Below are 25,945 nucleotides of genomic sequence, written 5' to 3'. Positions count from 1 at the left end.
AAAAGCTGAGGGACCTCGCGCTCGGCTAGCCAGCGTAGAAATGGGTCACCGAAGCTCGGCAGAGCTAACACCTTCCAAATGCCTATGCGAGTTATTTGCATGTATAGAATGTAGATCTAAAAAATACATGGAAACAACTCAATTTGTAAGAAGCGACCGCGTGGTCCCGTTTGGTTGGTTGCACACACACACACAACTTTGCAATCAACCATTCAAATTTAAACTTCAACGATCAAAAGCGAACCTTAAGGAAAAAGGTCATCATATTGGAGGACAAAAGGTCCCGTGTCCTCTTCATTATCGTCGTTAAAATACAGTTTACAGGCTTATTTTTTTTTTCTATATTTCACAATACACGAAATAGTGGAAACAAATTCGATTGCCAATTATGAATAGTAACTAGTAAATCAACTATTCGCTAAAGCTCCAGTTTCAAAAATTCTGAAACAAACCAAAAACAAATGAGAATACCTTAAAACAGAATCTATTTAACGACTAGTGCGGCTTTGGTTTGTGTCCATCCACGTAAAAGTTCCGCGTGGCCTGCGGCAGCTGCAGCTCCAACCCTTCGAGCTCCTTCGTCAGAGTGATCTGACAGCCGAGTCGGGAATTCTCCTTCAGGAACGGCGCCATATCGAGCAGATCGTCCTCTTTCTCCTCCGAGGGGGGCAATTTATCACCATGCTCCCCCAGCACGTACACGTGACACGTGGTGCAAGCCAGAGACGCCTCACAAGCTCCCTCCATCTCGACGCCGTACCGGTGGGCCAGGTACAGTGCGTTGTCTCCGATTTTGCCCCGGACCGGTGTCCGTTTGCCGTCCTTGTCGATGTACGTTACGTTGACCCTGAGAATTGTTGCAATTAAAATTAGGTCAAAGATAAGACTAATCAACCAGGGTTCTTTTACACTTCATCTTCACTTTTCGGGTCTTGCCACTCGTACTCGCCGTGCAGAAGATCTAGAAAAAGGTCGGTTCCATCAATGATAACAAAGTTGTGTCGATTGATTTCATAACATCGCCCGGTTCAATCTCTTACATCGTGATAAGTGAATATTTCGCGGCACCAGCAAACTTTGCCAACTGCTGAAGACGTTGTACGCTATGTACCGGACACTCGTGGAAATGGACATTTTTTTAGGTGCTAGGAAATACGGATAAACACGGCTTTAAAGTTCAATTTCTTGGGAACTCTTGCTTGGATCGGCTGAATCTGCCGAAATTTCGAAATGAAAACAAACGTGACACAACGGAAAGGATCCGTCGAAGGGCCAGACGAAAACAAATCGATGAGTTTCGTTCAGTTTTGATCGCTGATGGCACAGACCTGTTTGATCAAAGTTTCCCAGTCGGTTCAATTTGAATTCTGAGGCGAAATTCGGTTTGAATCGTTTAGAGCGGTCAAATTTTGAATTCTTTACGAATTTTATTGCAAACGCAGCTACCGGTTCCGTGTTCTTTTTTTTTATTTCAAAATATCTGTTTTTTGCTTTCAAATATTTTGTTTTTTATTATTTTCTTGAATACTTTGTACAAACTTTGTAAGGGCACTAGTAAGAAACGTCAAAACAATTGATTCGAAGGGTTAAAATTGTTTTTATGAATAAATTGTTTCCATTGAAAAAACTTCAATTTCAGAGATTTTGTTCAAACTTCTATTTGCAATCAACCGGAAGGCCGGGGCCCGTGGTGAAGGGGTAAGCGTGGTTGCGTCTCACCCAGTCGGCCTGGGTTCGATCATAGATTATTAATCAAGTAGATGTCCCACTTGGAAGTTGCTCCATATACCTAGTTGGCGACACCCCTTTAGTGATCTGCGCGCCGCCATCGTCAATTTACAGGTACTAAATTGGAAAACAAAATCATAGTACTCTGTGCCCTTGTCTGTTGAAAAATTGTTTTGTTTTAACAAAGTGTCACCAAATTGGGTTCAACACGTCTTTGAACAAACTTTTTTTGTAATTTACCTTTTTAAATCCCAAAACACGTAAAAAATTCGGCCGCCAGGTGTGTACTACAGCGGGGCAAGTACAGTGGCAACAACAGTAAAGAATCTGACTAGAATAATAGAACCGAAAATGGGAGGAGATGACTCTCTTCAAGCCGAACACGGGCAGTTCCCATTCTATGGCGGAACTTCTGCGGATTTGCACCACTCCCCCGGCCAGGTGAAACAGCCTCGAGTGATGGCAACGAAGGTTATCGAACTGAGCTACAGTCCGCTCCTCAAATAGATGCTTCTTTGTATATGGTGGTTTAGAATCCATTACCATGTGTAGATGCTTCATTTTATTTTTTTCTAGACATGAGCAATTGTATGTAAAACTTTTGCAAAAATTCAGCGCAAGAATAGACAAACAAACCTAATGCTGATTCCTCCGTTCATGTGCATCAGATTCAAAGAGGCCACTTCCGTATGCTAAACTACCCGGCTGACATTGAACCGCAAGAAGAATCTTCAGCTTTGGAAAAAGTTCTGGAGCTGCTCCAAAATCTAATACCAGTGTTTCCCAAAGTGGGTACTGGGCCTCGCTAGTGGGGCCTGACAAGTTCCTGGAGTGGCCGTGGGCCCCACCATTGATGGGGGGCCTAGGCGAAAATGGTTTGCGAATCAGTGATCTTGACAAATAAAATTTAGTCAGCATGTAGTTGTATAATATCCGTTTTATTGGGTCAACGTTTTATTTTCAATTGACAAAAAAGAACAAGAAACCGTTGTAACAAAAATCGAGACATTTCATCATGGTGCCCAGCATGTGTTTAGTTTGGACTTGTGTTTCCGCTCGCCTCCGCTATTCCGGCAACGGTGGATTGTCGCACGCCGTGGTTCTTGTGGAACCGGGCCCCGGGAAAAGCTTTGCTTGAGTTCTGTTCAAACGAGAAAGCGGTGTCCGCTAGTAGCACCGACAGTTACGGTCAGATTCTAGAACGCTGCGCAGTTCCGTTTGCTGTGGTGGAATGGTTGGCATGGTCTTCTTAATAAGGTTTAGAGTGCAACCAGAGGACCTGTAAAAAAATTTTCACATAAGCAATTTTTCTGTTAAACTTTGTTCTACTCACTTGCTAACACGTCTCCAAGATGGACGGATGGCACCCTCAGAGGAATCGGCTCCGTTTGTAGGATTTTCGGTGATCAGAGATGCCCGCACCGGGTTCTTCTTAGAGGAAAAAGCCAAGGATTTGAAGTCCCACTTGATGGTGAAATGTTGACAGAAAATAAACAAAGTTTGAAAAGCAGCTGTTGCTACGACGCAACTTTAACACTTGAACTGAAACTGGGGAAAAATCATTTGCCCTTTGGAAACATCGAAAAGTAGTACCTGTGAATTGCCACCAGGTGCAATTTTAGCGTGGCGGTAGTGTCGCCAGCCCCAACAGGGGAGTGGCGTATCTATATATATATAGTCTATGGTTCGATCACGCCTTCCGTCGGATGGGGAAGTAAATGTTGGCCCCAGTCTAACCTAGAGGTTAGGTCGTTAGCTCAGTCCAGGTGTAGGAAAAATGACAACTGCAGCTCTGACTGTAACATTACATTTCACGCAAAGTTATTGTTTATGTCTTTGTTTTGAATTAAACGGAACAAGTTCCGGATGGTGACGGCGATTACTGTAGTGAACCATCCTCCGGGAGGATCATGAGGGTGGTCGAATTTCCAGCGATTCACATTCCGTGTGTTCGCTGAAAGATGGACGTGCCTACGCTTGAAGGTCATTCTGGGATTCGAACGGCAACATGGGCGTCACCATTGAGGGCAAAAAGCGGCTCCCGATCGAGATCATTACGTGCTGTTACTCGTCATCCTCCCAGAAAACGACCACGTGAACACTGCGGGTTTACCAAGCAATGCGGCGTATCTAGTCGTGGCCTACCTACGGTTGATACTACCGAGTCAAAACTCACCTTCTTCAACCCGGGATCATCATCCTTAAAGGCAAGAAAGTCCTTGCAGACGCCATCTGGGCCACGACGTCCTGAAACTACTTCAAAAACCTCAGCACGGCCAAGATCTTTGCCTTGAACTCTCATTCCGAAATCCTGCTATATTTACCGACAAAGAGTACGACGTGCACCTCTTTCGCTGTCACCGATATGGACGCTGTCACCGATTCGGACACCTTAGAGGGCTTTTGTTAATTTGATTTGGTCAACCGCGGTGGATTTTCTTGAAATAATTCGACCTGTCAAAAATCCACCAAAGCATCTACCACTTTGATCGCACTAAAATCTGTGGTAGAAAAGTATCCACCGGTAGATGCTTTGGTGGATTTTTGACAGTTCAAATTATTTCAAGAAAATCCATCGCGGTTAAGCGGTATACTCCACGTATACGCACTTCGGAAGGAACCGGTCAAGAAAAAAATCAAATGGGCAGCAGCGGCAGCGCAAGCAAGTCAGAGAGGGTGAAGAAAAGCCCCAAGAAATCGCTCCCTCTCCTTTGTTCTGCTGTTCGTAAAGCTGTTTCTTGACCCCTTTCCTTCCAATCTGCATACTAGCCTTTAACCAAATCAAATTAACAAAAGCCCTCTTGTTTCGAGTGGGAATCTCGCAATTGAGAACGCCAAGGCAATGCTGTAGAGCAGGGGTGCTCAAAGTTTTTTCATGTCGGGCCAAATTTGAAGCTCACATGAGCTTGCGTGCCATATGAGAAAAACATGACAAAAAAAAAATAAACAATTCCAATAAATTGATTTTTTTTATTGAATTCCGAAAATAAAAAAAAACATAAACATTATTCAAAAAACAACATTATTTACTTTTCATTGCAACTTTCGTATTATTTATAATGAAAATTTTAAAATTGTATTTAAATTGATTTTTTTTGTTGATTTTTTAATTTTTTTAGAATAGGTGACACAAACTTTGTCACAAATGTATTTGCTTAAAGATTTTTCGAATATTATTCTTCCAATTTTAATAATATGTCAATAAATATTTGATGAAATTTTTTACATAATTTACTCTTTTTAATCACATTTCAACCTGTTACGAAACGTGTTCAAATAGGCATAAACTTAACCTTAATTTCCTTGAATTATAAAATCACTTAACGTGAAGGCTTCCATCATTGCAACTGGCACATGCTGATTGATTTTGGTGCAAAAATTCGTAAAATTGAATTCAATACTGAGCATTTTAGAGAGATGATCAATTTTCTTTGAAAATGATGAATGCTGAAGTTCAAGATGCATCAAAGGGCCATTTTACATGATCATCTAAAATGGGTCCGCGGGCCACAAAAAAATACCTTACTTTGGTCACCGTAGAGCGCCGATATACAATAAAATTTGAAGTTCGTTGAAAAAATATTTGTATTACTCCTGATTTTCAATATTCGTAAATTTTTCGGAAAAATACAGCAGTGGGAATTTCCGTGACGTTACAACGCAAGAAAAACACCCTTTTTGTAAAAGACTTAGTTGTAACGTCATGAAATGTACAGCGGTTTCAAAAAAAAGCTCAACTTTTTTTCAAAAACTAATGATGGCATTCGATTTAGCAGCCAATTTTAAGTTTTAAAACATACAAAAGTCTAGTTTAGGGTAATTAAAAGAGCAGAATCATGCTCTTTTCAAAAAATTAAGCAAAATTCTCCACCATTATAACGTCACGCTCCATATTCGTTTGTAGAACAAGAAACCAAAACGTAAAATTAACGTCAAAAGTTGATTCTTGAAATAGGGTCCTAAAGTCCTATGTAAATTTTTATGTACAATGGTAAAAGACACGACTAAAAACTAGACTAAAAACCATTTCTGATCACTTTTTCATATAAGTTCAAAGAACAAATAATTGACAAGACAACATTTTTTCGATGTAACTATGGAACCCTTGGAACGAGCCGTCTAGTATGACTTTTTCTGTCGCGAAGATATTTTTTTTTTAAATTGAATTTAATCCTTTGCGCTCGTACAAAGGGCTATTTCAATCAGAAAAAAGCTTTATTGTTGTGAACAGCAAAATCAGAAATTAAAGCTTAATTTTAAGACCTAATTCCACAGTAAATCAAAATATAGAAAACAGTTGAAGAGCATCGAATAAAAAAATATACAAATGAAATGATTTTATCGAACATAAAATTTTGAAAAGAAAATTGGTGATATTTTTTCTTACATCGTTTTGACAAAAAAATCCGAAAATACAGACAACATTAATTTATAACACGCAGAAAAATAAGGCATATTTGAATCAACAAAACGTTTTGATGATTTGAAAATCAAGATTTTTGTTGAATCAACGCTAAAGGCTTGTATGCAGATCGGAAGGAAAGGGGTCAAGAAACAGCTTTACGAACAGCAGAACAAAGGAGAGGGAGCGATTTCTTGGGGCTTTTCTTCACACTCTCTGACTTACTTGCGCTGCCGCTGCTGTCCATTTGAAATTTTTCTTGACCGGTTTCTTCCGAAGTGCATACTATAAGGCTTTCTAGGCCCAGTGAAAAAAATATAATTTAACTCAAAAATAACGAACTCCTCGTCACAGTGTCCTGATGCAAACAATGATCGAGCTGTAGCTGTCACAGCCCTGCGAAGTATGTTGTCTGACATATCGGGCAGCCAGTCAAAAAAACCAGCTAGAAGTCGTCTGACAAAAAACTTTTGCTAGAAAGAGATAGGAAACCTGATGCAAACAAACGTCCAGCTGTCATGTAAACATACTTTCAATGTGTTGGTAAATTTGTGACTAGAAAGCCTTATACATAAACGTCAAAGCAACATTTTCAAAACAACAAAAGATTTTTGTGGAATTGAGAAAATCAAGGTTTGTTTCAACGCAAAATCGGCGTTGATTATATTCAACAAAAAAATTGTTGAATCAAACCTCGTATAGGCTGATTCTACAAAATATTTTTCTGCGTGAAATTAGAACCGGTTGTAGTGTTTGAAACTGAATTCGTATACGATTCGAACAGAATTCGTGTTCCCAATTTGAATTGAACTGATCGGGGTTTTGCTTGCACAATCCGGGCACAGCCCTACCCATTCGTAGAAATTTCGTCTAGTTTTTGACATTCCTCCATTCTCCTGCCATCCAATCGCGCTTTGCGGCCACTTTTTCCCGTTTCGTCTTCCATGTTTACTTCTGTGTGGAACGTCATCGCGGCAAGAGCTCTCAGCTTCGCGGAGGTGCGCTCTCCTTTGTGCGTTTTTTTTCCTTCTTGGCCCATCCAATTAATAAGCAATTCCGTCGTGTGTGTTCCGTTCCGTCGTCGTCGCGAGTTCCCTTTTTCTTCCCCGTGGCAGCCGGAAGTGAATGTCCTACGCAGTGATGCAGCAGCCCGTGTCAATCAAGTCCGAGCCGGATTGGAGCGATCTGATGCTTCCGGAGCATGACAATCGGGGCTATTTGGCCCAGCAGCAGCTGCACTACAGCCAAATGCAGCAACAGCAAGCTGCGGCGGCGGCGGCGGCTGCAGCAGCGGCCGCAGCCCAACAGCACCACCATCAGCAACAGCAGCAGCAGCAGCAACAACAACAGCTTCCGCCAAGCCACCAGCAACTTCCGCCGGTGGTCATGGGGAATCCGTCCCCGCAGCACCCCCAGCAACAGCAGCAGCAGCAGCAACAAATGAGAAACGGGAATCACCCGGCACCGGCCGCGGCCAACCTCCAGCAGCAGCAGCAGCAACAGCCGCCCATTTCCAACGATCCCGTGGACAACGAGCCGCTGGACATAATCGAAACGATCGATTCCGACGATAATGACTTTGCCGAAGCGGAATCGCTGACCCTCCAGCAGTACAAGGTGAGTGGCCAATTAGTGCTGTCCCCTCCTCCCCCCTCTAAAGGGAACCTTTTCGCCAATCATAATCCGCTCCCCCCGGGGGGCAAAGGAAATAGATTCCCTCAAGGGAAGATGGCCCCGTGAAAAAAAAAATGGGAACCTCCGAAAAGGTCTTCTAACATAAAATTAATTACCCCCTCGGTTTCGTTCCGCCGCGCGATGCGAGGATGGTTCACGCGAAGGTGTTTGGTACGCATGCTCCCCGCGCGCCGAAGGGTTTGCGGACGGCGGTGGCGGCCCCGCGTGTGTCACTCATACACTGACACCCTTCTGCTACTGCTTACAACACCCGATTCGGGTAGGGGAAGGGTGCCAGAGAAGGTAAACAAAATAAGACTGCAAAGAAGAAGGGTACCGTCGTGAGGTGTGAAATCATGATGTTATTTTGTGTTTCAATGAATTTAGAGTTTTTGTTAGTATTTGACTTCTAAAACTGAAAATAACTAAATTCATAAATGTGCACTTTTTTTAAAGCTATTTTGTTGAGTTGAGTTTTCAACAAAATAGCTTTAAACAAATGTCCAGATTTTTTTATTTAGCTATTTGCAGTTTTAGAAATCAAGTTTAATAAATACTTTGATAAATTTTGAGTATTTTTAGCTCTAATATTTTTTCATATGTTGCTAAGTTTCCAATTGTAGAAGCATTTTTTTCTGTTTTGTGATATTTCTTATCACCATGTCCTCGAAATATTATAAACTATCTATAAAAAAATAAATACGAATATCAAAATTTAATTAAAGGACACTAAAAAAACACTTTATTTATACACACAGTTTTTTTTCGCAACAAGTTGTGCCAAATCATAATCTAATGCATACTTATTTTAACATAGGCTGTAGTTGCTATTGTTTTTAAAAACATTTTTTTTTTCATGAAATTAAACAAGTAACATTATCCAACCAATAATTTATAACAACAAAAAATGATGTCTCTGCTTTTTGAAGAATCAAAATTGATTAAAACATATTTTTGGCGATTTTTTCAATCGAATCTCAAAAATTATTATACAGAATGAAATAACCTCAAAATTTGTAGATTTAGAAACCGTCTTCAGGGGTGACATTGGCAATTTTCGAGAATTTCGCGAATTTCGCGGAATTGGCGGATCTAGTTAGCGATGGTGCAGATTTCGCGGATTTATAAAACTGAATAATATTTTTTTACTATATTTTTTTAAAATTTAATTTAATTCATGCAAAGTGCCCAATCCGGTCTTGATCTGGAATTGAGTGCTTTTGACAATTTCAAATATCGTTCTTGCAAATTTTGCAAGATTTTTTTTGTCAATTTGTTATTCAATATTTATCCGATTTGTTTAATGGCTTCAAAAACGTTTTTAATTTGAATTATTTCATCAATGTTCATGAAAAATGATCTTAATAATACATTTACAATTTCTTGTGTATCTTATATCTGAGACACAGATTTGTTATTATACAATAGTTGCAATAACAATTTTATTTAATCATAAGGTTCAAACTAAATTCATTTTGTTTCGGTCAAAATTAATTTGAAATTGCACTGTTATGCGAAAAAGAACAATAACATAAAAAATCAACAAAAACTCATAGCTCGTAATTTTGAAAACAAAAAGAGTCAACATTGTTTGTTCTGTTAAAATTTTCGATTTATTTCATGTAGTGATCATCATACTGCTGAACACGACAAAGATTGGTGTCCTTTTTATTTTAGAGTTTCTAAAGGTGATAACTGAACTAGTTTCATTGACAGAATATGTCGACTGACATTCGACTAAGAGGAACAATTTGTACTGATTGATGATTTAATTTTTGAGAAGTTTTCGGATTGATAAACTGAACTACACAATTTTGGAACATAAATTATTATTTATGTATTCTTGTCTTTTTAAAAAATTAACTCACTCTGATTCCAGCCGTAAATTAGTACACTAAAATTAAATTTTGAAAAAACGCGTTATGAATAAAACATATTTTTATTTGATAAAATAGTTAAAGAAAAGTCATGTAAAGTTGAATTAAATAAAAGGATTATGATTTATACTTGGAATAACAATAAGATTGAATCAGAAAGCGGACTAAATTAACAAATCTATGTGATATTTCTTTTTTTCAATTTTAATATACGGATGTTTCGGTGGGTCTCGTGGCGCAGGGGTAGCGGCTTCGGCTGCCGATCCCGATGATGCTATGAGACGCGGGTTCGATTCCCGCCTTATCCACTGAGCTTCTATCGGATGGTGAAGTAAAACGTCGGTCCCGTTTTCTCCTGTCTCGTCAGAGGCGCTGGAGCAGAAATCCCACGTTAGAGGAAGGCCATGCCCCGGGGGCGTAGTGCCAATAGTTTCGTTTTCGTTTCATACGGATGTTTCTATGCGTTTTCTTACAACTTTGTTTAAATAGCAATAGGCTACATTCAAAAAAATCTCTTATCAGATGAATTTTATGTTAAATTGTAACATTATATTTTGAAACTCAATTTTAAATGAATTTTATTTAAAGTTAAAGCAAAATGCCCAAAGAAACAACTCTGGAGTTTTTTTTTAAAGGTCCAATGAACCAAATTTCCAGTTTTTGCTTTTTGGTTGTTTTCTAAACCGCCTTGAGTCAGGGGTATTAAAAAACACAAAAAAAAAACTCAAAAATTGATTGTTCGTTTTTCAAGTGAAAAGATGCAATGTTACAAACTCATTTGACGAAAACAGTTTATTTTACACATTTTCAATCCGAAATTTCTAGTCCGGGTACTTAGCCGAATGGTTAAGCGATCTGCCTTTCAAGCAGACGATCAGGGATCGAATCCCGCCCGGTCACCTCGCCACCGATTTTTCGGTGGCAACCAGATCCCTCTGCTCCCTCTGGGAGCAACAGATACACTCGGTAATTAATTACCACACACAAACACATGCCGCTCCCCCCACTACAGCAACTAGCGGTGGGTGAGTGGGGAATGGACGGGAAGATGACCAACCAACCACACCACAACGCGTGAAGGAAGGAAGGAAGACTCTTCCAACAAGACCCACAGGAGATCATCAACATCCATCAAGACGAAGAACAATAGATCTCGGATCTATAAATAGACGCACGGCTCCGTGATGGCAAGGCCGATTGAGCCAGTTAGGGTATAGGTTAAGATAGAGGACAAAGAATTAAAAAAAAAAATCCGAAATTTCTAAGAATCACTGTTAGTATGAAATAAATTATAAAATACAATGGTAGCGGTATAAATTCAGGCGATTTTTTAGTTTCAATGGCTCGGATTTTTAAGCTTTTACATGATTTGCTTTCAGTTGTCAAAACGCTGATATAATTTTAATGAATTTAAAAATGTATTTAAAATCTGTTAAACAAAACAAGCTTTACATAAAACATTTGCAATTTTAAAAAGGACTTAAGTTCTTTTGCGAAAAAATTTTTAGTAAATAAGGCCGATGCAAATATTTTTAAAATTTTTGTCCCTCGACTCTGGCCGAGGTCGAAAATAAAAAAATATAATAATTGAATTTACAAGCCAGAATATCAACATTTCAGTTGAAAAAAAAAACATTTTGCGGTTTTGTGCATCAAAAATTCACCAAAATTCAAAAGATTTTTGAATCATCACAAACATGCTGAAAATTATTCTAAACGCAGGAGAATGCAAATTCCAAACCATAAATTTCCAAGGAAAGTTCAAACTTTTTTGAAAAAAAAAATATGTTTTTGCCCCCTCGGGCTGACTTTGAACCCCTCCGGCTTAGGTTTTTTTACTTTCCTTGTTCTCAATGAGTTTGTTCGTGGATTCCTTGTTATGTTTCATAAAAAAAGCTGTATTCCTGCCAAAATAATTGGGTCGCGAACTTAACAAAATTTCATTCCAGCATTTACTGCAGAAAATTAAATAGAGAAAAATAAATTATTCGTTATAGGCGAATATTCTAAATTTAAAAGGAAAACTTTTTTAAACTTAATAAACAAAAAGCATTTGGTACGGTGTGTCCACGCATCTTTCTTCTTCTGTAGAATAAAATGTGAAATGTGATCCGTTCTCAGAATCCTCTCTGCGGTAAACACAACACAGTGGGGCTGGCCACGTGGCCACTTTTATTTTTCTAACCCTAAGCATGCTTTCATCAGACTAGCTGCGTTTGTGTTAGATTAGATTAGAAAATGAAAACATTCGCTGATGTAGTTTTCGAGATACAGCCCTTTTAAGATGTTACATCCGATTTTCAATAAGAAAACCAAAACAATCTATTCAATTTTAGCATTTCAAAGAATATGCAATTCGAGATAATGATGTTTTCTGCTTCAAATGACTGTCAAATATCTCTGGGCCAAGTTTCAGAAGGTTTGCTGATGTAGTTCTCGAGATACAGCCATTTTAAAATGTTATTTTCATCTTTTTCTAAGAAAATCTATAAAATCAATACAATTTCCGCATTTTAAAGAATATGCATTTCGAGATAATGATGAATTTTGCTTCATAAGACTGCCAAGTATCTTTGTACCAAGTTCTAGAAGGTTTGCTGATGTAGTTCTCGAGATATAGCCATTTTAAAATGTTATTTCCGACTTAGAAAGTTTCTAAGAGAAAGTCGAAAATAACATTTTAAAATGGCTGTATCTCGAGAACTACATCAGCAAACCTTCTGAAACTTGGCCTAAAGATGCTTGACACTCTTATGAAGCGAAATTCATCATTATCTCGAATTGCATATTCTTTAAAATTCTGAAATTGTATTGATTTTATAGATTTTCTTAGAAAAAGTCGGAAATAACATTTTGAAATGGCCCAGAGATACCTGACAGTCATTTGAAGCAAAAAACATCATTATCTCGAATTGCATATTCTTTGAAATGTTAAAATTGAATAGATTGTTTTGGTTTTCTTATTGAAAATCGGATGTAACATCTTAAAAGGGCTGTATCTCGAAAACTACATCAGCGAATGTTTTCATTTTTTGCACAGAGGTGCGCTATGGTGTAGCCAATAGACCTCAAAATCTCGGATTGCATATTTTTTTCATAATGACGGTATTTTGAGCACCGTGCTTTAAGACTATGGCATACAAACAAACAAACAAACGCGCATTTTTTTATGTTTGACAGTTTGCCAAACTTGCAAACTTGTTTGCGGCAAACTCACAAACAAAGCCAAACGTTTCTGCAAACAAACAGAGTAGGCAAACTGACAAAAAGTTTGTTTGTTCGCGAGTTTGTTTGTTTGTCGTAGTCTAATATCTACTTCCTTCACAAGCTATTGCTATTCTGACGATCGCTTTTACCCTCTGATAATTTTGTGCAGGAATCATCGAATGATAGTTTTTTTTCTATCTCTCATCAACTATTTTTCATTCGAAGCGTATTTTTTTTTAAATCGCAAAATCAATAAGTTGTGGAGACCTTTAAAACATATAACAAAGTAAAAAATACTAATTTAAGGAAATTGAAAGAAAAAGTAAAAAAATCGATGAATTTGATTCCCGATTTTATGTTTTATGTAAATATGATTAATTTTTTAACGGGATTGTATGAAAAATTGTTTCAAGCCAGTTTATTTTAAAATTATAAATTTGTCAAATTTCAATCAACCCCACGCTACGGTACCCTTACACCTCTCCTCCTAACATGGTGACGAAAGGCCGAGCAGCAGCCCACTGTGCTGGAGTACGCGGCAGCGCGAAAGAAAGGTGTTTGTGGTGGTGGTGGTGGTCGAATGTCGTTTTATTTACATTCATCCACATCTCATGTCTCGTCTCACCGCCACTCCGTGTCCCTTTGCGGCTAGTACTCGACCTAGTGTAATCCCTGGAGGGGGTGTGTGTGAGTGTGAGTGAGTTCTCACTAAGTAGCATTTGGGGAGATATCACTGACCCCACCAGGCTTGCCACAAATACAGATTTTTTAGCACAGGCCCGAAACACAAACCAATTTTTTTTTACAGTTAAAATAAATTTGAGCAGTTTTTGTTAAATTTGCCAAAAAGATAAACATTGTTAGCATCTTTTGGCATGTTCAGTTTTTGGTAAGAATATTATTCTTTAAAGTTATACTCGATTGAGTATTTGGTATGTGCCAAAAAAATCTGTATTTGTGGCAAGCCTGGACCCCACTAAGGGATGTGTGTGTGTGTGTGTTTGAGTGAGTGTGTGAGAGGGGGTGTGAACTCTGTTTGTGGTGGGTTGCTGCGATTTTTGAAGAGGATTGACAGATTAGAAAGGTGACGGGTTAGATTGCTGGAATGATTGGCGACGTCGGATGACAGCGGAGTGTTTTTGAGGTGAAAATTTTGATTTTGAGATTGAAATGAGTTTTTTTTTGCGCAGTTTATTAGATTGATTGATTGATTTTCAAAATAGTTTGAATAAGAAATTCGAACTGGTTAATGTGTTTAGAAGTTTCGCCATTCCTTTATGAAACTTAAAAAGTCTATTTGAAAATAGTCAGCTCAACTAGCTTGATCAAGTCTTGAAACTGACTCACATCAACAAAAACACTCTGCCGCTATTCGAACCGCTAGAAACTGACAACAATCTATCCCATTCATATATTTAGACATTTAGTTCGTCAAAACTGTTCCCCCTCTAAGCCATTCTATTGCATCAACTAACCAATCTTCAACGCTTGTTTCTCAAAATTCGTTTTAAATTTTAACTATTATTTTTTCTCCTTTTCCCACACACTCTTTCAAAAGCCGAAGCAGCAAATCCCGGATTTCCCCTTAATCATCATCATCATTCATTCTATTCATTCCTGCGGCTAATGTTATTTTTTGTTCACTTTCCTCTCTTCTCTTTTCTGTTATTTTTCTCACTGCTTCGACTAGTTCTTTCATTAAATGTTTCTCTCCCGCATTTTCCTGTTTCTTTCTTTTTTTTGTTCGTCGTAATAATCTGTTTCTCTCTTCATTTCCTCTCCTATCCCCTAATCCCACATTTTTCTTCAAAAAGTAAGCATCAAACTTTACAACTCAGTCACATTCAATCCCCTCAACCTCGCATCTCGCTCGCTCACCATGTTATTGTTATTATATTTCTGGTTTTATACTTGTGAAGCTTAACGTTTTTTTTTTCATCTGTTTCTTCTTTTAGTCGCTTGCTTTTAAAATTTATACCAAGCTGGCGAAGGCAACAACAGCAACAACAACAACGCCGAGCAAGCAATTATTTTTATATATATTTTTCCTTCGCTTGTTCGCTGTTATTTTCTGTTTTTCATTTATTTTTATTGTTATTGCACGGGGGGCTATTGTAGGTCGACCCCGCTACTCTGGCTGGAATTTTTACGACCACTTCCCACGAGCCAATTCATGCCGACTGTGTGCCAACCGGAGATCACACTCTTGTACTTTGAAGACCTTAAAGAAAAATTTCAAATAAAATTGTTTTCGCCTGGTAAAGTCACTTTTATGAGATCATCGCATTGCGTTATTTATTAAAAACGAAACAAAATTGTAAACACTTAATCGTGCTACTTTTGTTTTTCGCAAGTAGAGAATATAGCGCCGTGGCAGCAATTTACGAGCAAAATGGTCTACTTTTAATACCAATACCAAACAGTTTGGTGTGTTCCAGAAGGGTTTGTTTGAAATTGAATTTATTGAATTAGCTTATATGTGCGGTGCACACAAAAAGCGTTTGGCCGGGCAGAAAGCCGCAAGGAATGTGCAAAAGTTGATTAGTTTATACTAGAGAGGGTAAATGCGTCTATGAATAGATAGATAGAAAACCCAATAATATTATACAAAACTATCGCGAGCGATTCTTGGATGGAAGGTATGGAAATATAATCGTGCAAACTAAAGTCATTAGCTTGCGAGTAAACACTCGTGATATTTTTTTTTAAATTTCTAAAAAAGTTAGATTGATCAAATGTTAATTTAAACTCGAAATGTTTACAAATATAACTGGTGGGGAGGGGAGGGGGGCCAAACAACTATTGAGCAGTTCTTTCAGATTTCGGTCATTCGATTTTTTTTTGTATTTTTTAATCCGACTGAAACTCTTTTGTTGCCTTCGGTATGCCCAAAGAAGCCATTTTGCATCATTAGTTTGTCCATATAATTTTCCATACAAATTTGGCAGCTGGCCATACAAAAATGATGCATGAAAATTCAAAAATCTGTATCTTTTGAAGGAATTTTTTGATCGATTTGGTGTCTTCGTCAAAGTTGTAGGTATGGATATGGACTACACTGGAAAAAAATGATACACGGTAAAAATTTTTTTGGTGATTTCTCATTTAACTTTTTGTCACTAAAACTTGATTTGCAAAAAAGCACTATTTTTATTTTTTATATATATATGTTTTAGAGGACATCAAATGCCAACTTTTCAGAAATTTCCAGAATGAGCAAAAAATCTTTGACCGAGTGATGAATTTTTGAATCAGTACTTATTTAAAAAAAAAAATGCAAATATTGGTCGCAAAAAAATTTCAACTTCATTTTTCGATGTAAAATCAAATTTGCAATCAAAAAGTACTTCAGTGAAATTTTGATAAAGTGCACCGTTTTCAAGTTAAGGCCATTTTTAGGTGACTTTTTTGAAAAAAGTCGAAGTTTTTCATTTTTATTACCACTGGTCGTGGCCGGCGTCGGTATTGATCAGCACGATAGGGACCTTTGAAAATTGCGAAGGGGTGATGATTGGTTCCTACTTTTCATCTGTGGTCCACGGAGCAATGTTTGGGGATCCTGGTCAATAACGAAGTAGCAGCTACGGGTAGACACCAATGCTAATAGTCGAAGTTTTTCATTTTTTAAATGAGTGCACATGTTTGCCCACCTTAGAAAAAAATATTTTTGAAAAGCTGAGGAAATTCTCTATATTTATCACTTTTGAACTTTGTTGATACGGCCCTTAGTTGCTGAGATATTGCCATGCAAAGGTTTAAAAACAGGAAAATTGATGTTTTCTAAGTCCCACCCAAACAACACACAATTTCCTAATGTCGATATCTAAGCAACTAATGGTCCGATTTTCAATGTTAAAATATGAAACATTCGTGAAATTTTGCGATCTTTTCGAAAAAACATATTTTCAAATTTTTTAAATGAAAAACTGCGACTATTTTCAAAAAGTCACCTAAACGGTGCACTTTATCAAAATTTCACTAAAGTACTTTTTGATTGCAAATTTGATTTTACATCTAAAAATGAAGTTGAAAAATTTTTGCGACCAATTTTTGAATTTTTTGACAAAATCAGTATTGATTCAAAAATTCGTAACTCGCTAAAAGATTTTTTGCACAACCTAGAAATTTCTGAAAAGTTGGCATTTGATGTCCTCTAAAACATATCAAAAAATTAAAAAAATTGCAAATCAAGTTTTAGTGACAAAAAAATAAAAAAATACCAAAATTTGTTTTACCGTGTAACATTTTTTTTCAGTGTAGTCCATATCCATACCTACAGCTTTGCCGAAGACACCAAATCGATCAAAAAGTTCCTTCAAAAAATACAGATTTTTGAATTTTCATACATCATTTTTGTATGGCCAGCTGCCAAAATTGTATGGAAAATTATATGGACAAACTAATGATGCAAAATGGCTTCTTTGGGCATACCGAAGGCACCAAAAAAGTTTCAGTCGGATTAAAAAATACAAAAATTAAAATTTAAGAAAAAATACCGATTTCGTAGAGAATTGCTCTATTGCTAAAATACAGTTGTTGTTCGGTAACTGGGCGTTGTTTAACTGGGCTGCTTTTAACTGGGCGCTCGATAACTGGGCCGTAGCCCAGTCAAAAAGCAGACAAACGTCAAAAAACCAAAACAAACCAAAATGACCGAGGGGTTAAGGGATGCAAAAATCATATTCAATAAATAAAAAATCTTTTTTCAAACTTTTGTTTCATTTCAAGTTAAAATTTAAGAAATATGAAATTGTAAATAAATTTGAGTAACTCTTATTTTTATATTTCATCTTGAAAATCGGTGGTCCCCTCGTTATTTTTTGTTCAGCCCAGTTAACGAGCAACGTTCGGTGACTGGGCTACGTTCTCAGCACAGTTACCGAATAACTACTGTATTCACAAATTTTAATGAAAAACCTTTTACAATCGAGTAAAAAAATATAAAAAAATGAATCGTCGCAACATTTGAATGCAAAAAGTGTTTTAAAAAGCATTTTACGCTAGTTCAGTTGCTTTGCAATAATTAATTTTCAAAAAATGATGAATTTGACAAAAACAAAAATTTTAACGAAAAAAAACTTTTTACATTATTAAACATCGAAAATTTTCAAAAATTCAATCAACCCAAACATAGGAAAACTTGTTCTAAACGCATTTTAAATTGAGTTTAGCTATGAAATTTTTAAGTTTTTTGAAAAAATATTTTATCCCCTGATCTTTCAAGCCAACTTTGAAGGGGGTGACAAAAACTTTAAATAAAAAATTTATCAGCCTTGTAGGATTTTTCTTCAGTAAATTTGCTGAAAATCGAAGGATTCATGTACATATTCCTCAAAAAGTTTTGAAACCAAATTTTGCGGGATTCAAAAATGTATAGCTCGGTCAGATAATTTTTGTGTAGTGTTTTTGAAAAATTATATATTCAGTAACAAAATTTTAATGAAAAAATCAGATTTATTTTTACCTTGTATATATTTTCACAAAGTCCTTACTAATACTTACAATCAGGGTTGTTAAAGTATCAAAATATCAGCTTTCAGCAACAACAATTATCTCGCCTGAATATTCATGCCTCAAAAACAATAGCCGAACACGTTTTCGTGTTTACACACTCGCGATTGACATTTTCTTTTTCTCTCTCATTCCCACTTCCACGATCATCCTACCACAAAAGCCGCCACAAAACCAATTTCGCAAACGCAGTTTAACGGGACGTCATGCGTGGCCGGCTCCTAATCGCCATCTCGCGTTCTCTCATTGCCGTTTTCGGAGAGATTGAGAGACTCAGCGGTGAGAGCGCATAGTCGTGGAAAAGGGGAGAAGTGATAGAGAGAGAATGATATCGCTGGGAATCATGTGACGCAAGAAGAGATCTCACAAGCTATAATAACGGCCGCTATACTCTCAGATGTTTTTGGTGCAGAGATAATCAATTGATAGCTTTTCTATCACTGATTTGCAGCAATGCTTACAACTTTACAGATTTGGCGTCTTCAATTTAAAAAATTCTCTCGAGATACAGATTTTTGAATGTGTACATGCCGTTTTTGTATGGACAGCTGTCAAATTTGTATGGATAACTGTATGGACGAACCGATGACATAAAATGTCTTCTTTTGTCACAGGGATTCACAAAATTCCAGGCAAATAAAAAATGCAAAAATAAAAAAAAATATTTTTTAAAAATTTAAATGGTGGTTTTCGTAGAGAATTGTACACCTGCTCCGCACATTAAAAAAAATCATGCTAATTTTAACTCTGGAAAAGGCAAAAAAAGTGTAATTTTACCCCTAAAAATGTGTAATTTTACCACTTTTCTGGTGTATAGTCACTTTTCAGTCTAACTTTAGGGAAAATAACATCACAAAAGAGGTAATATTCAAGCTTCCAAAGTTACACCTTCCAAATTTACACATTTTTTACTGTGCACCATTTGTAGCAATTTTTTATTGGAAATTTGGTCAGGTAGTGTCCATAAACGATATAATCCTAAAATTGCGCCTATGTATCTAGAGTTTTTTTTAAGATCCTCTAAACATATGAAACACAACAGCTTATAGGAACTTTTATTTAAAAAAAAACAATTCTCGATATATATTATACGTTACGTCCTTTTAAAGTGTTCTCTTAGAATTCTAGATTACTTTTTCAAAACAACCAATGCGCCATAGGTTTCCTGTGTACACAGGACCTTTTGAAAAAGTAAGCGAGAGTTATTCTAAGGCTTCAAATAACTTTGTAAAGATTTCTCTCAGAGAAGACATAATTTGCATAAATTATGTTGCAATACTTTCAACCACTCGTCTGCATAACCCAAGCCCATCGAACGCTTTAAAGCCACAATTAAAGCTCTGGCACAAGTTTCGTGCGCTTCACACCTTCTCCAACCAGGATCGGCCTGCTTTGATTGCCCCGACGACGTTTGAGAGATCTCACCACCACCGGCGGCGATAAGATTCCTTCACTCTTTCTCTCTCTCCCTCTCTCTCTTTCGCATCGCAAACTCAGTTCACACACACCTCCGGTGAAAATCGATACCTCCTCGTTTTCTGCGTATGTCCTTTCTTGACCTCCTGTGCCATGTGGGTGTGTATGTGTGTGTGTGTGCAACTTGTATGTGCATCCAGTTGCATCACCTAAGACCTCGTACTTTCTTCTGAGGTTTTCTCCGGCATCCGGTTTCCTCTTCCCTGCTTCTTCTTCTTCTTCTCGTTTCTCCCCTTAAGAATAAATGGCCATCAATCGCCAGGGGAGAAAGTTGTTTAAAACTAACACTTTATCCGGTGGTTCCTGTTTAGTTATGCGAAAGCAACATGCTTTTTTTATTAGATTATTCTAAATAACTTCTTCTCTGTTTGGCAACCAACCGCTTCTGGAGGTAGCAGTGATGTAGATTGATTTGAATGATAAGCTAGAGTTTTTTTTTATGTGCAGAAACAGGTTTGCATTAAAATTTAAATTTTATCAGATTTTTCAACGCTCTAAAAAAAAACCTTTGTTTCCACTGAGATTCGAGCCGAAGCTCTTTGCATGAAAGTCCAACTCTTTACCACTGAACTACGAGCTCTTGTTTATAGATTTATAGCTAAACTGCCGTTGCATTCGCGTTACATGTCACTCTGGAAGTGACAGTGTGGACAGGATTCATTAGTTGACAGTAGGGCTGACAACGGGTGTCAGTAGCACTGAATGACAGTGGACTTTGGTTTGGGTGTAAATTTCTGCAGTTTTATAGTTTTAATCTAGCTTTTATCATCCCTGTCGCAAACTTCCCAATCTCGTTGTGGTCATGTCCACCGGTGAAACTTTTCAGAGTCCTGACCACCTCTCTGGCATCGTTTGACACCGTTTCGTGTCGCATCCAGCCCGGAGCAGATATCCCCGCAAGACTTTTGAGCCGAATGGCTGATTTTAATGAAAAATCGATAGCATCAATTAAACGGCTTTGGTACAATCTCTCTGGTTCTTGTTGGCCGGTTCGCCCGGAGACTTTTATCGTATACCACACAAAAGACGGAACGACTCCGGGAACGATCCCCGGAATAGGAACACAAGCTTATTGTCGGGTGAGAGTTTGCTGGCTGGTTGTTCTCCGTGTTGTGATAAATATAAAATTTTAAATTTATGTTAAATATAATCATAAATTCGTGTTTGTCGGATCAGAATCGGGCACGTTGTGGATGCTGTGCTGTACATAAACCTGTATGTGTGCACACAAATACCAGCTGAGCTGGGCTGTATGTGTGCTAGGACATAATATACCACTACACACGCACACAAAACTCAAAATGAATAAAATAGATGAGCGAGGATTTTATTATTCTATGTTTTCAACTAACGGAATGGATGAAATAATGACATCGTAAATTTTAATGGTGAAATGTTTTTCGCATGGCAACGTGGTGGTGGTGGCGCAGGCAAAGTGACTTTATGGATTATTTTGGGGGAGGGGGGTGCTTTGAAATTATACAGTTTAGTTTTGTGGATTATGTGACGCTCGCTCGGCACACTATGCGGGCACGTTCTGCTGGGGTCATTAGAACTTTGAGGTTTATTGAAAGCAATTTGTGAAATAAATGAGTTTAATAAATAAATTTTAGACATTCTGTTTATACGCAGTGGGGAATCAGTTTAGAGATAAAATCAATATGATTAAAGCCAGTCCAGGCTCTAGACGAGGAAATGTTGTGATCTTTGTTTCGAAAAAGAGAGAAAGCGGTGAAATTTTGTACAGCCCTGGCCAGGAATGGAATAATCGCAAAAAATGTATTATGCTGTATCAATTTTCATGAATCATCAAATTCGAATTCTGCGACCCAATTTAAGTCAAATTTGAATGTTTGGTTGCCTATTGAATTAAAAAAATGAATAATTTCAATATTTTATCATCGCCATTTTGACCGCCATCTTGGATTTTAACATTATAAATCACTTTAGAGTAGTTTAGGGGTCAAACTAAAGCTTAACAATAAAAAATAAGACAACGAAAAAAAATAATTGTTGATTCGATTATCCGAACTTTCGACTATGTATCCGAAGTGAAGTTTTGCCAACGCCTTCGTATAATCGAGTCTGGACTGTAGTGAAAACTTTGTTTATTTCGGAACTCTGACAATTGTTTGAATTCAATTGATGTTTGAAAGGCAGCTTAGCAATTCTCTAGAATTACGCAAAATTCTCCACTGCATAAAAAATACCCACTTCTTTAAATAACGTTTTCTCACCAAAATATATGACAAACTTTAACTTCTTCGATTTTTTTTTATTTGAGCAGTTCTCTACGAAATCGGTCTTTTCTTGAATTTTAATTTTTGTATTTTTTGATCAGGTTGAAACTTTTTTGGTGCCTTCGGTATGCCCAAAGAAGCCATTTTTAATGATTAATTTGTCCATATAATTTTCCATACAAATTTGGCAGCTGTCCATACAAAAATGATGCATGAAAATTAAAAAATCTGTATTTTTTGAAGGAATTTTTTGATCGATTTGGTGCCTTGGACAAAGTTGTGGATAAGGACTACACTGAAAAAAAATATACACGTTAAAAAAATTGGTGATTTTTAATTTACCTTTTTGCCTCTAAAAATTGATTTGCATAAAAAAACACTATTTTTGCCTTCCTCACCTCACTGAGGCAAAATTAACTTCTTAAATACACCTCTCAGATATACCTTCACGTATACCTATCGACTCAGAATCAAATTCTGAACAAATGTCTGTGGGTATGTATGTAGACATGATTTTTTTCCACGCGATTATCTCAGAACTGGCTGAACCGATTTTGGCCGGATCCGCCTTATTCTGTTCGCCAAACTAAATGGGAAATTGGACGAACTTTCCGGTAAAAATATTTACGAGACTAAAAAACCAAGTCTGTCATATAGAAATTGCCAAAAACCACAAAAAATCATCACTTTTATTTTTAAAACCGCTGTATCTTCCCAAGGATTGGACATACAGTAGGGGAAAGTGGGGCAAGTGTAACAAGCTAAGGAAATGCTCGTTATAATCCATTAAAAACGTTAAAAATCCGTCGGATTTTTTAATAATCATCTTATTCCAGGTCTTGACTAAGACTTTGATAGAATAAGTTTTTTAAAAATCCTGTTTTTCAATGCGAAAAATTGATTTAAAAAAAATGATTTTCCGTACGTTCAACTCAACTAGTGGGGCAAGACGAACAACCCGCTGGGGCAAGAGGAACAATGCATGAAACAAACTGTTAATTTGCTAATAATTGAACTGTTATCACTTAGATACATCAGATTAGGATGTGTTTGAAACGTTTCTTTCATTTTAGATTAAATAAATAATATTATTTCAATAAAAAATTGATCGTTTTTACGAACAAAAAATTACTTAAATGAAAAAAAGGAAATATTCATAATATCACTATATTTTGCATGGACAATTTTTTTTAACAATTGTTTATCAGTTATTAAGTACGTTTATGTATTTATTTCCCAGTAAAATATGTTGTTGCAGCAATTCGAAGATTTTTTCATACTAAAAATCCATATGGTACACTTGCCCCACCTGAACAAGATTTTTTAAAAGCTCTCAACAAAAATAACCAAAAGTTAAAACATACTTTGTAATAGGTGCATGTCATTTGTAGGGACACTACTGATCTAGGAAAAATAGCATTTTGATAAAATGAGCCTTAAAACGAACCCTAAGCCTTATTTTGTACTTTCCAAATATTATAAGAAAACAATGGTTTCGAAAAAAACTTCATTAAATCTTATGCCCCGTGGCGTTTACGTCATTTTGGCGGTTATGTTGTAGTAGAATCAGCTAATTGCATTGCTAGCAACAATTCCTCATACTGGAAATAATCAAAATTGTAAAGATTACGGCCGTACGAGCGATTGTTCCTCTTGCCCATATGGTCGTCTTGCCCCACCTTCCCCTATGTAAAAAAAGTATTTACACCCCTTGGGCACTATGCACATTTTGTGATGAAACATATAAAAAAATAAAGTTTGACAGGAACCTAGTACTACGTTTTGTTCAGAAACTTATGCCAAACATTTTGCTACAAAAAGCTCATGAAAAGATGATTTCTATAAAAAGTTATATAACAAATACTATTACGAAAATAAAAAAGGTGCAAAAAAAGTTTGTACACCTTTCGAAAAATTAACATAAATAATGTTATTTGTTGACAAATCACCATAAATCCAGTCTCCAAACTCCAAATAGGCATCCTTGACTGATTAAAACAATAATTTGGATTGAATATAAAGTTTACTAACTACTTAGTATAAAAGTTTATATAACTCTGGAAATTCTATATAAAACTTATCTAAACTTAATTTTGCAAACTTTTAATTCAAATAAATGTCAATATATTACCATAGAATTGCTAAATAAACATTTTGGAGTGGGTATAACACCGTTTTGGGGTATTTGTATCGATAGAATAGATTTTTCGTTGGAATTTCGTACCAACCCGAATTACGTCGTCGGAAAATCCGCCGGCATCTGAACCGGCCCACACCACAAGTAAATCTATGTGGCATCAGAAAGGGCATAAAATTTCCGATCTTTGATACCCATACATCCAGGTTTTCTATAAACCCACGTTTTTAAATACCTAAGCAAAAACGTTGTTATGGTTTCGTTTGAGCAACCTGCCAAAAATGTATGGAATTTCGTAATTTTGTTCTCGTGGATTAAGCTTACTTTTTGCCCAGGTATTTAAAAACGTAGGTTTTAAAGACAACCTAGATGTATGGGTATCAAAAGATCGGAAATTTTATGCCCTTTCCGATTCCACATAGGTTGACTTGTGAATCGTGGACCGGTTCGGATGCCGGCGGATTTTCCGACGACGTAATTCCGGGTTGGTACGAAATTCCAACGAAAAATCTATTCTATCGATACAAATACCCCCAAAATGGTATTATACCCACTCCAAAATGTTTATTTAGCAATTCTATGGTAATATATTGACATTTAGTTTAATTAAAAATTTGCAAAATTAAGTTTAGATAAGTTTTATATAGAATTTCCAGAGTTATATAAACTTTTATACTAAGTTGTTAGTAAACTTTATATTCAATCCAAATTATTGTTTTAATCAGTCAAGGATGCCTATTTGGAGTTGGGAGACTGGATTTATGGTGATTTGTCAACAAATAACATTATTTATGTTAATTTTTCGAAAGGTGTACAAACTTTTGCACCTTTATTTTCGTAATAATATTTGTTATATAACTTTATAGAAATCATCTTTTAATGAGCTTTTTGTAGCAAAATGTTTGGCATGAGTTTCTGAACAAAACGTAGTACTAGGTTCCTGTCAAACTTTAAATTTTTTACATGTTTCATCACAAAATATGCAAAGTGCCCAAGGGGTGTAAATACTTTTTTTACATACTGTAGGACAATGGTCAATATGGAGACTTTTATGTAAAATTTTCAGGAGAATTGATTCCCACTACCGGTTTTTAAAAATTTTGACGTTTAGACCACTTTTCGAAAAAACAGTTTTAGTAAATGATTTTTGTATTTTTTAGGAGAGACATACCATCCTGCATTTTTCGTCAGTCTTTTGGTAACATTTTAGGCTATTTCCTCAAAAATTTTGAACGAAAAAAAAATCGTGGCATCACCTTTAAATTTAAGTTTTAGACTTAAAAATCAAAACATCTCATAGATGTAGCGTGTATTTTTGTTTCAGTGTACTTTTTTCAGAAAGCCCGTCCAATTTCCTACAAGTTTGTCTCTGACCACTTTTTGATACGACGCAACGGCTTCGAGATACAGTAATTTTTAAATTCCAAAATAAAAAAGATTTAAATACCTTACGCCCTCCTCAAATGTTATTTTCGAGTACTATTGGCTCCATATACACAAAAATGGCTTATATAGGCCTAGGATAACATGCCTACAAAGTTTCATTGAAATCGGAGAGGGTCGGGTACAAAAGTACCAGAAAAATTCCTGATTTGAGCTGGAATTGCTCTAATGTAAGATTTGACGAAAACAAAAAAAAAAAAAAATAAACTTTTTGCGATACATAATAAACATCGAAAATTTTCAAAATTTC

General features: G+C 36.6%; 3 protein-coding genes across 3 annotated transcripts in view; 1 reads left to right on the top strand and 2 right to left on the bottom strand.

Annotated features, from left to right (window-relative positions):
* Window positions 1–321: 321 nt before the first annotated feature.
* Window positions 322–1,279, bottom strand: LOC6036227 (adrenodoxin-like protein 1, mitochondrial). Its single transcript, XM_001846251.2, has 3 exons — window positions 1,041–1,279; window positions 910–961; window positions 322–847 (listed from the first exon to the last, which is right to left on the bottom strand). The coding sequence occupies exons 1-3, from the start codon at window positions 1,132–1,134 to the stop codon at window positions 496–498; spliced, it is 498 nt and encodes a 165-aa protein (XP_001846303.1). The 5' UTR covers window positions 1,135–1,279; the 3' UTR covers window positions 322–495.
* Window positions 1,280–2,805: 1,526 nt separating this feature from the next.
* Window positions 2,806–4,030, bottom strand: LOC119769313. Its single transcript, XM_038261301.1, has 3 exons — window positions 3,905–4,030; window positions 3,062–3,159; window positions 2,806–3,007 (listed from the first exon to the last, which is right to left on the bottom strand). Exons 1-3 carry the CDS (start codon window positions 4,028–4,030, stop codon window positions 2,896–2,898), a joined length of 336 nt encoding a protein of 111 aa, XP_038117229.1. The 3' UTR covers window positions 2,806–2,895.
* Window positions 4,031–7,064: 3,034 nt separating this feature from the next.
* The window catches only part of LOC6036237 (TPR-containing protein DDB_G0280363), a 59,682-nt gene continuing 40,801 nt past the window's right edge, over window positions 7,065–25,945 (top strand). The window contains 1 exon segment of the mRNA XM_038262023.1: window positions 7,065–7,747. Within this exon segment, the coding sequence (XP_038117951.1) occupies window positions 7,256–7,747 (492 nt within the window). The 5' untranslated portion in view covers window positions 7,065–7,255.

Source organism: Culex quinquefasciatus, chromosome 3 (assembly GCF_015732765.1).
Source record: "Culex quinquefasciatus strain JHB chromosome 3, VPISU_Cqui_1.0_pri_paternal, whole genome shotgun sequence".
NCBI classification, from domain to species: Eukaryota; Metazoa; Arthropoda; class Insecta; order Diptera; family Culicidae; genus Culex; species Culex quinquefasciatus.
The sequence above is the reverse complement of the archived record's forward strand: the minus strand, read 5'-3'. Positions and strand labels throughout refer to the sequence as shown.

Bases quoted from the DNA above. Each gene is read 5' to 3' on its own strand.
- LOC6036227 (XM_001846251.2), bottom strand. From the start codon at position 1,134: ATGTCCATTTCCACGAGTGTCCGGTACATAGCGTACAACGTCTTCAGC. The intron at 962-1,040 runs GTAAGAGATTGA...ACCTTTTTCTAG, and splicing joins AAATATTCACTTATCACGAT to ATCTTCTGCACGGCGAGTAC. The intron at 848-909 runs GTAAAAGAACCC...AACAATTCTCAG, and splicing joins CCGAAAAGTGAAGATGAAGT to GGTCAACGTAACGTACATCG.
- LOC119769313 (XM_038261301.1), bottom strand. From the start codon at position 4,030: ATGAGAGTTCAAGGCAAAGATCTTGGCCGTGCTGAGGTTTTTGAAGTA. The intron at 3,160-3,904 runs GTGAGTTTTGAC...TTTTCCTCTAAG, and splicing joins ATGATCCCGGGTTGAAGAAG to AAGAACCCGGTGCGGGCATC. The intron at 3,008-3,061 runs GTGAGTAGAACA...ATTTTTTTACAG, and splicing joins TCTTGGAGACGTGTTAGCAA to GTCCTCTGGTTGCACTCTAA.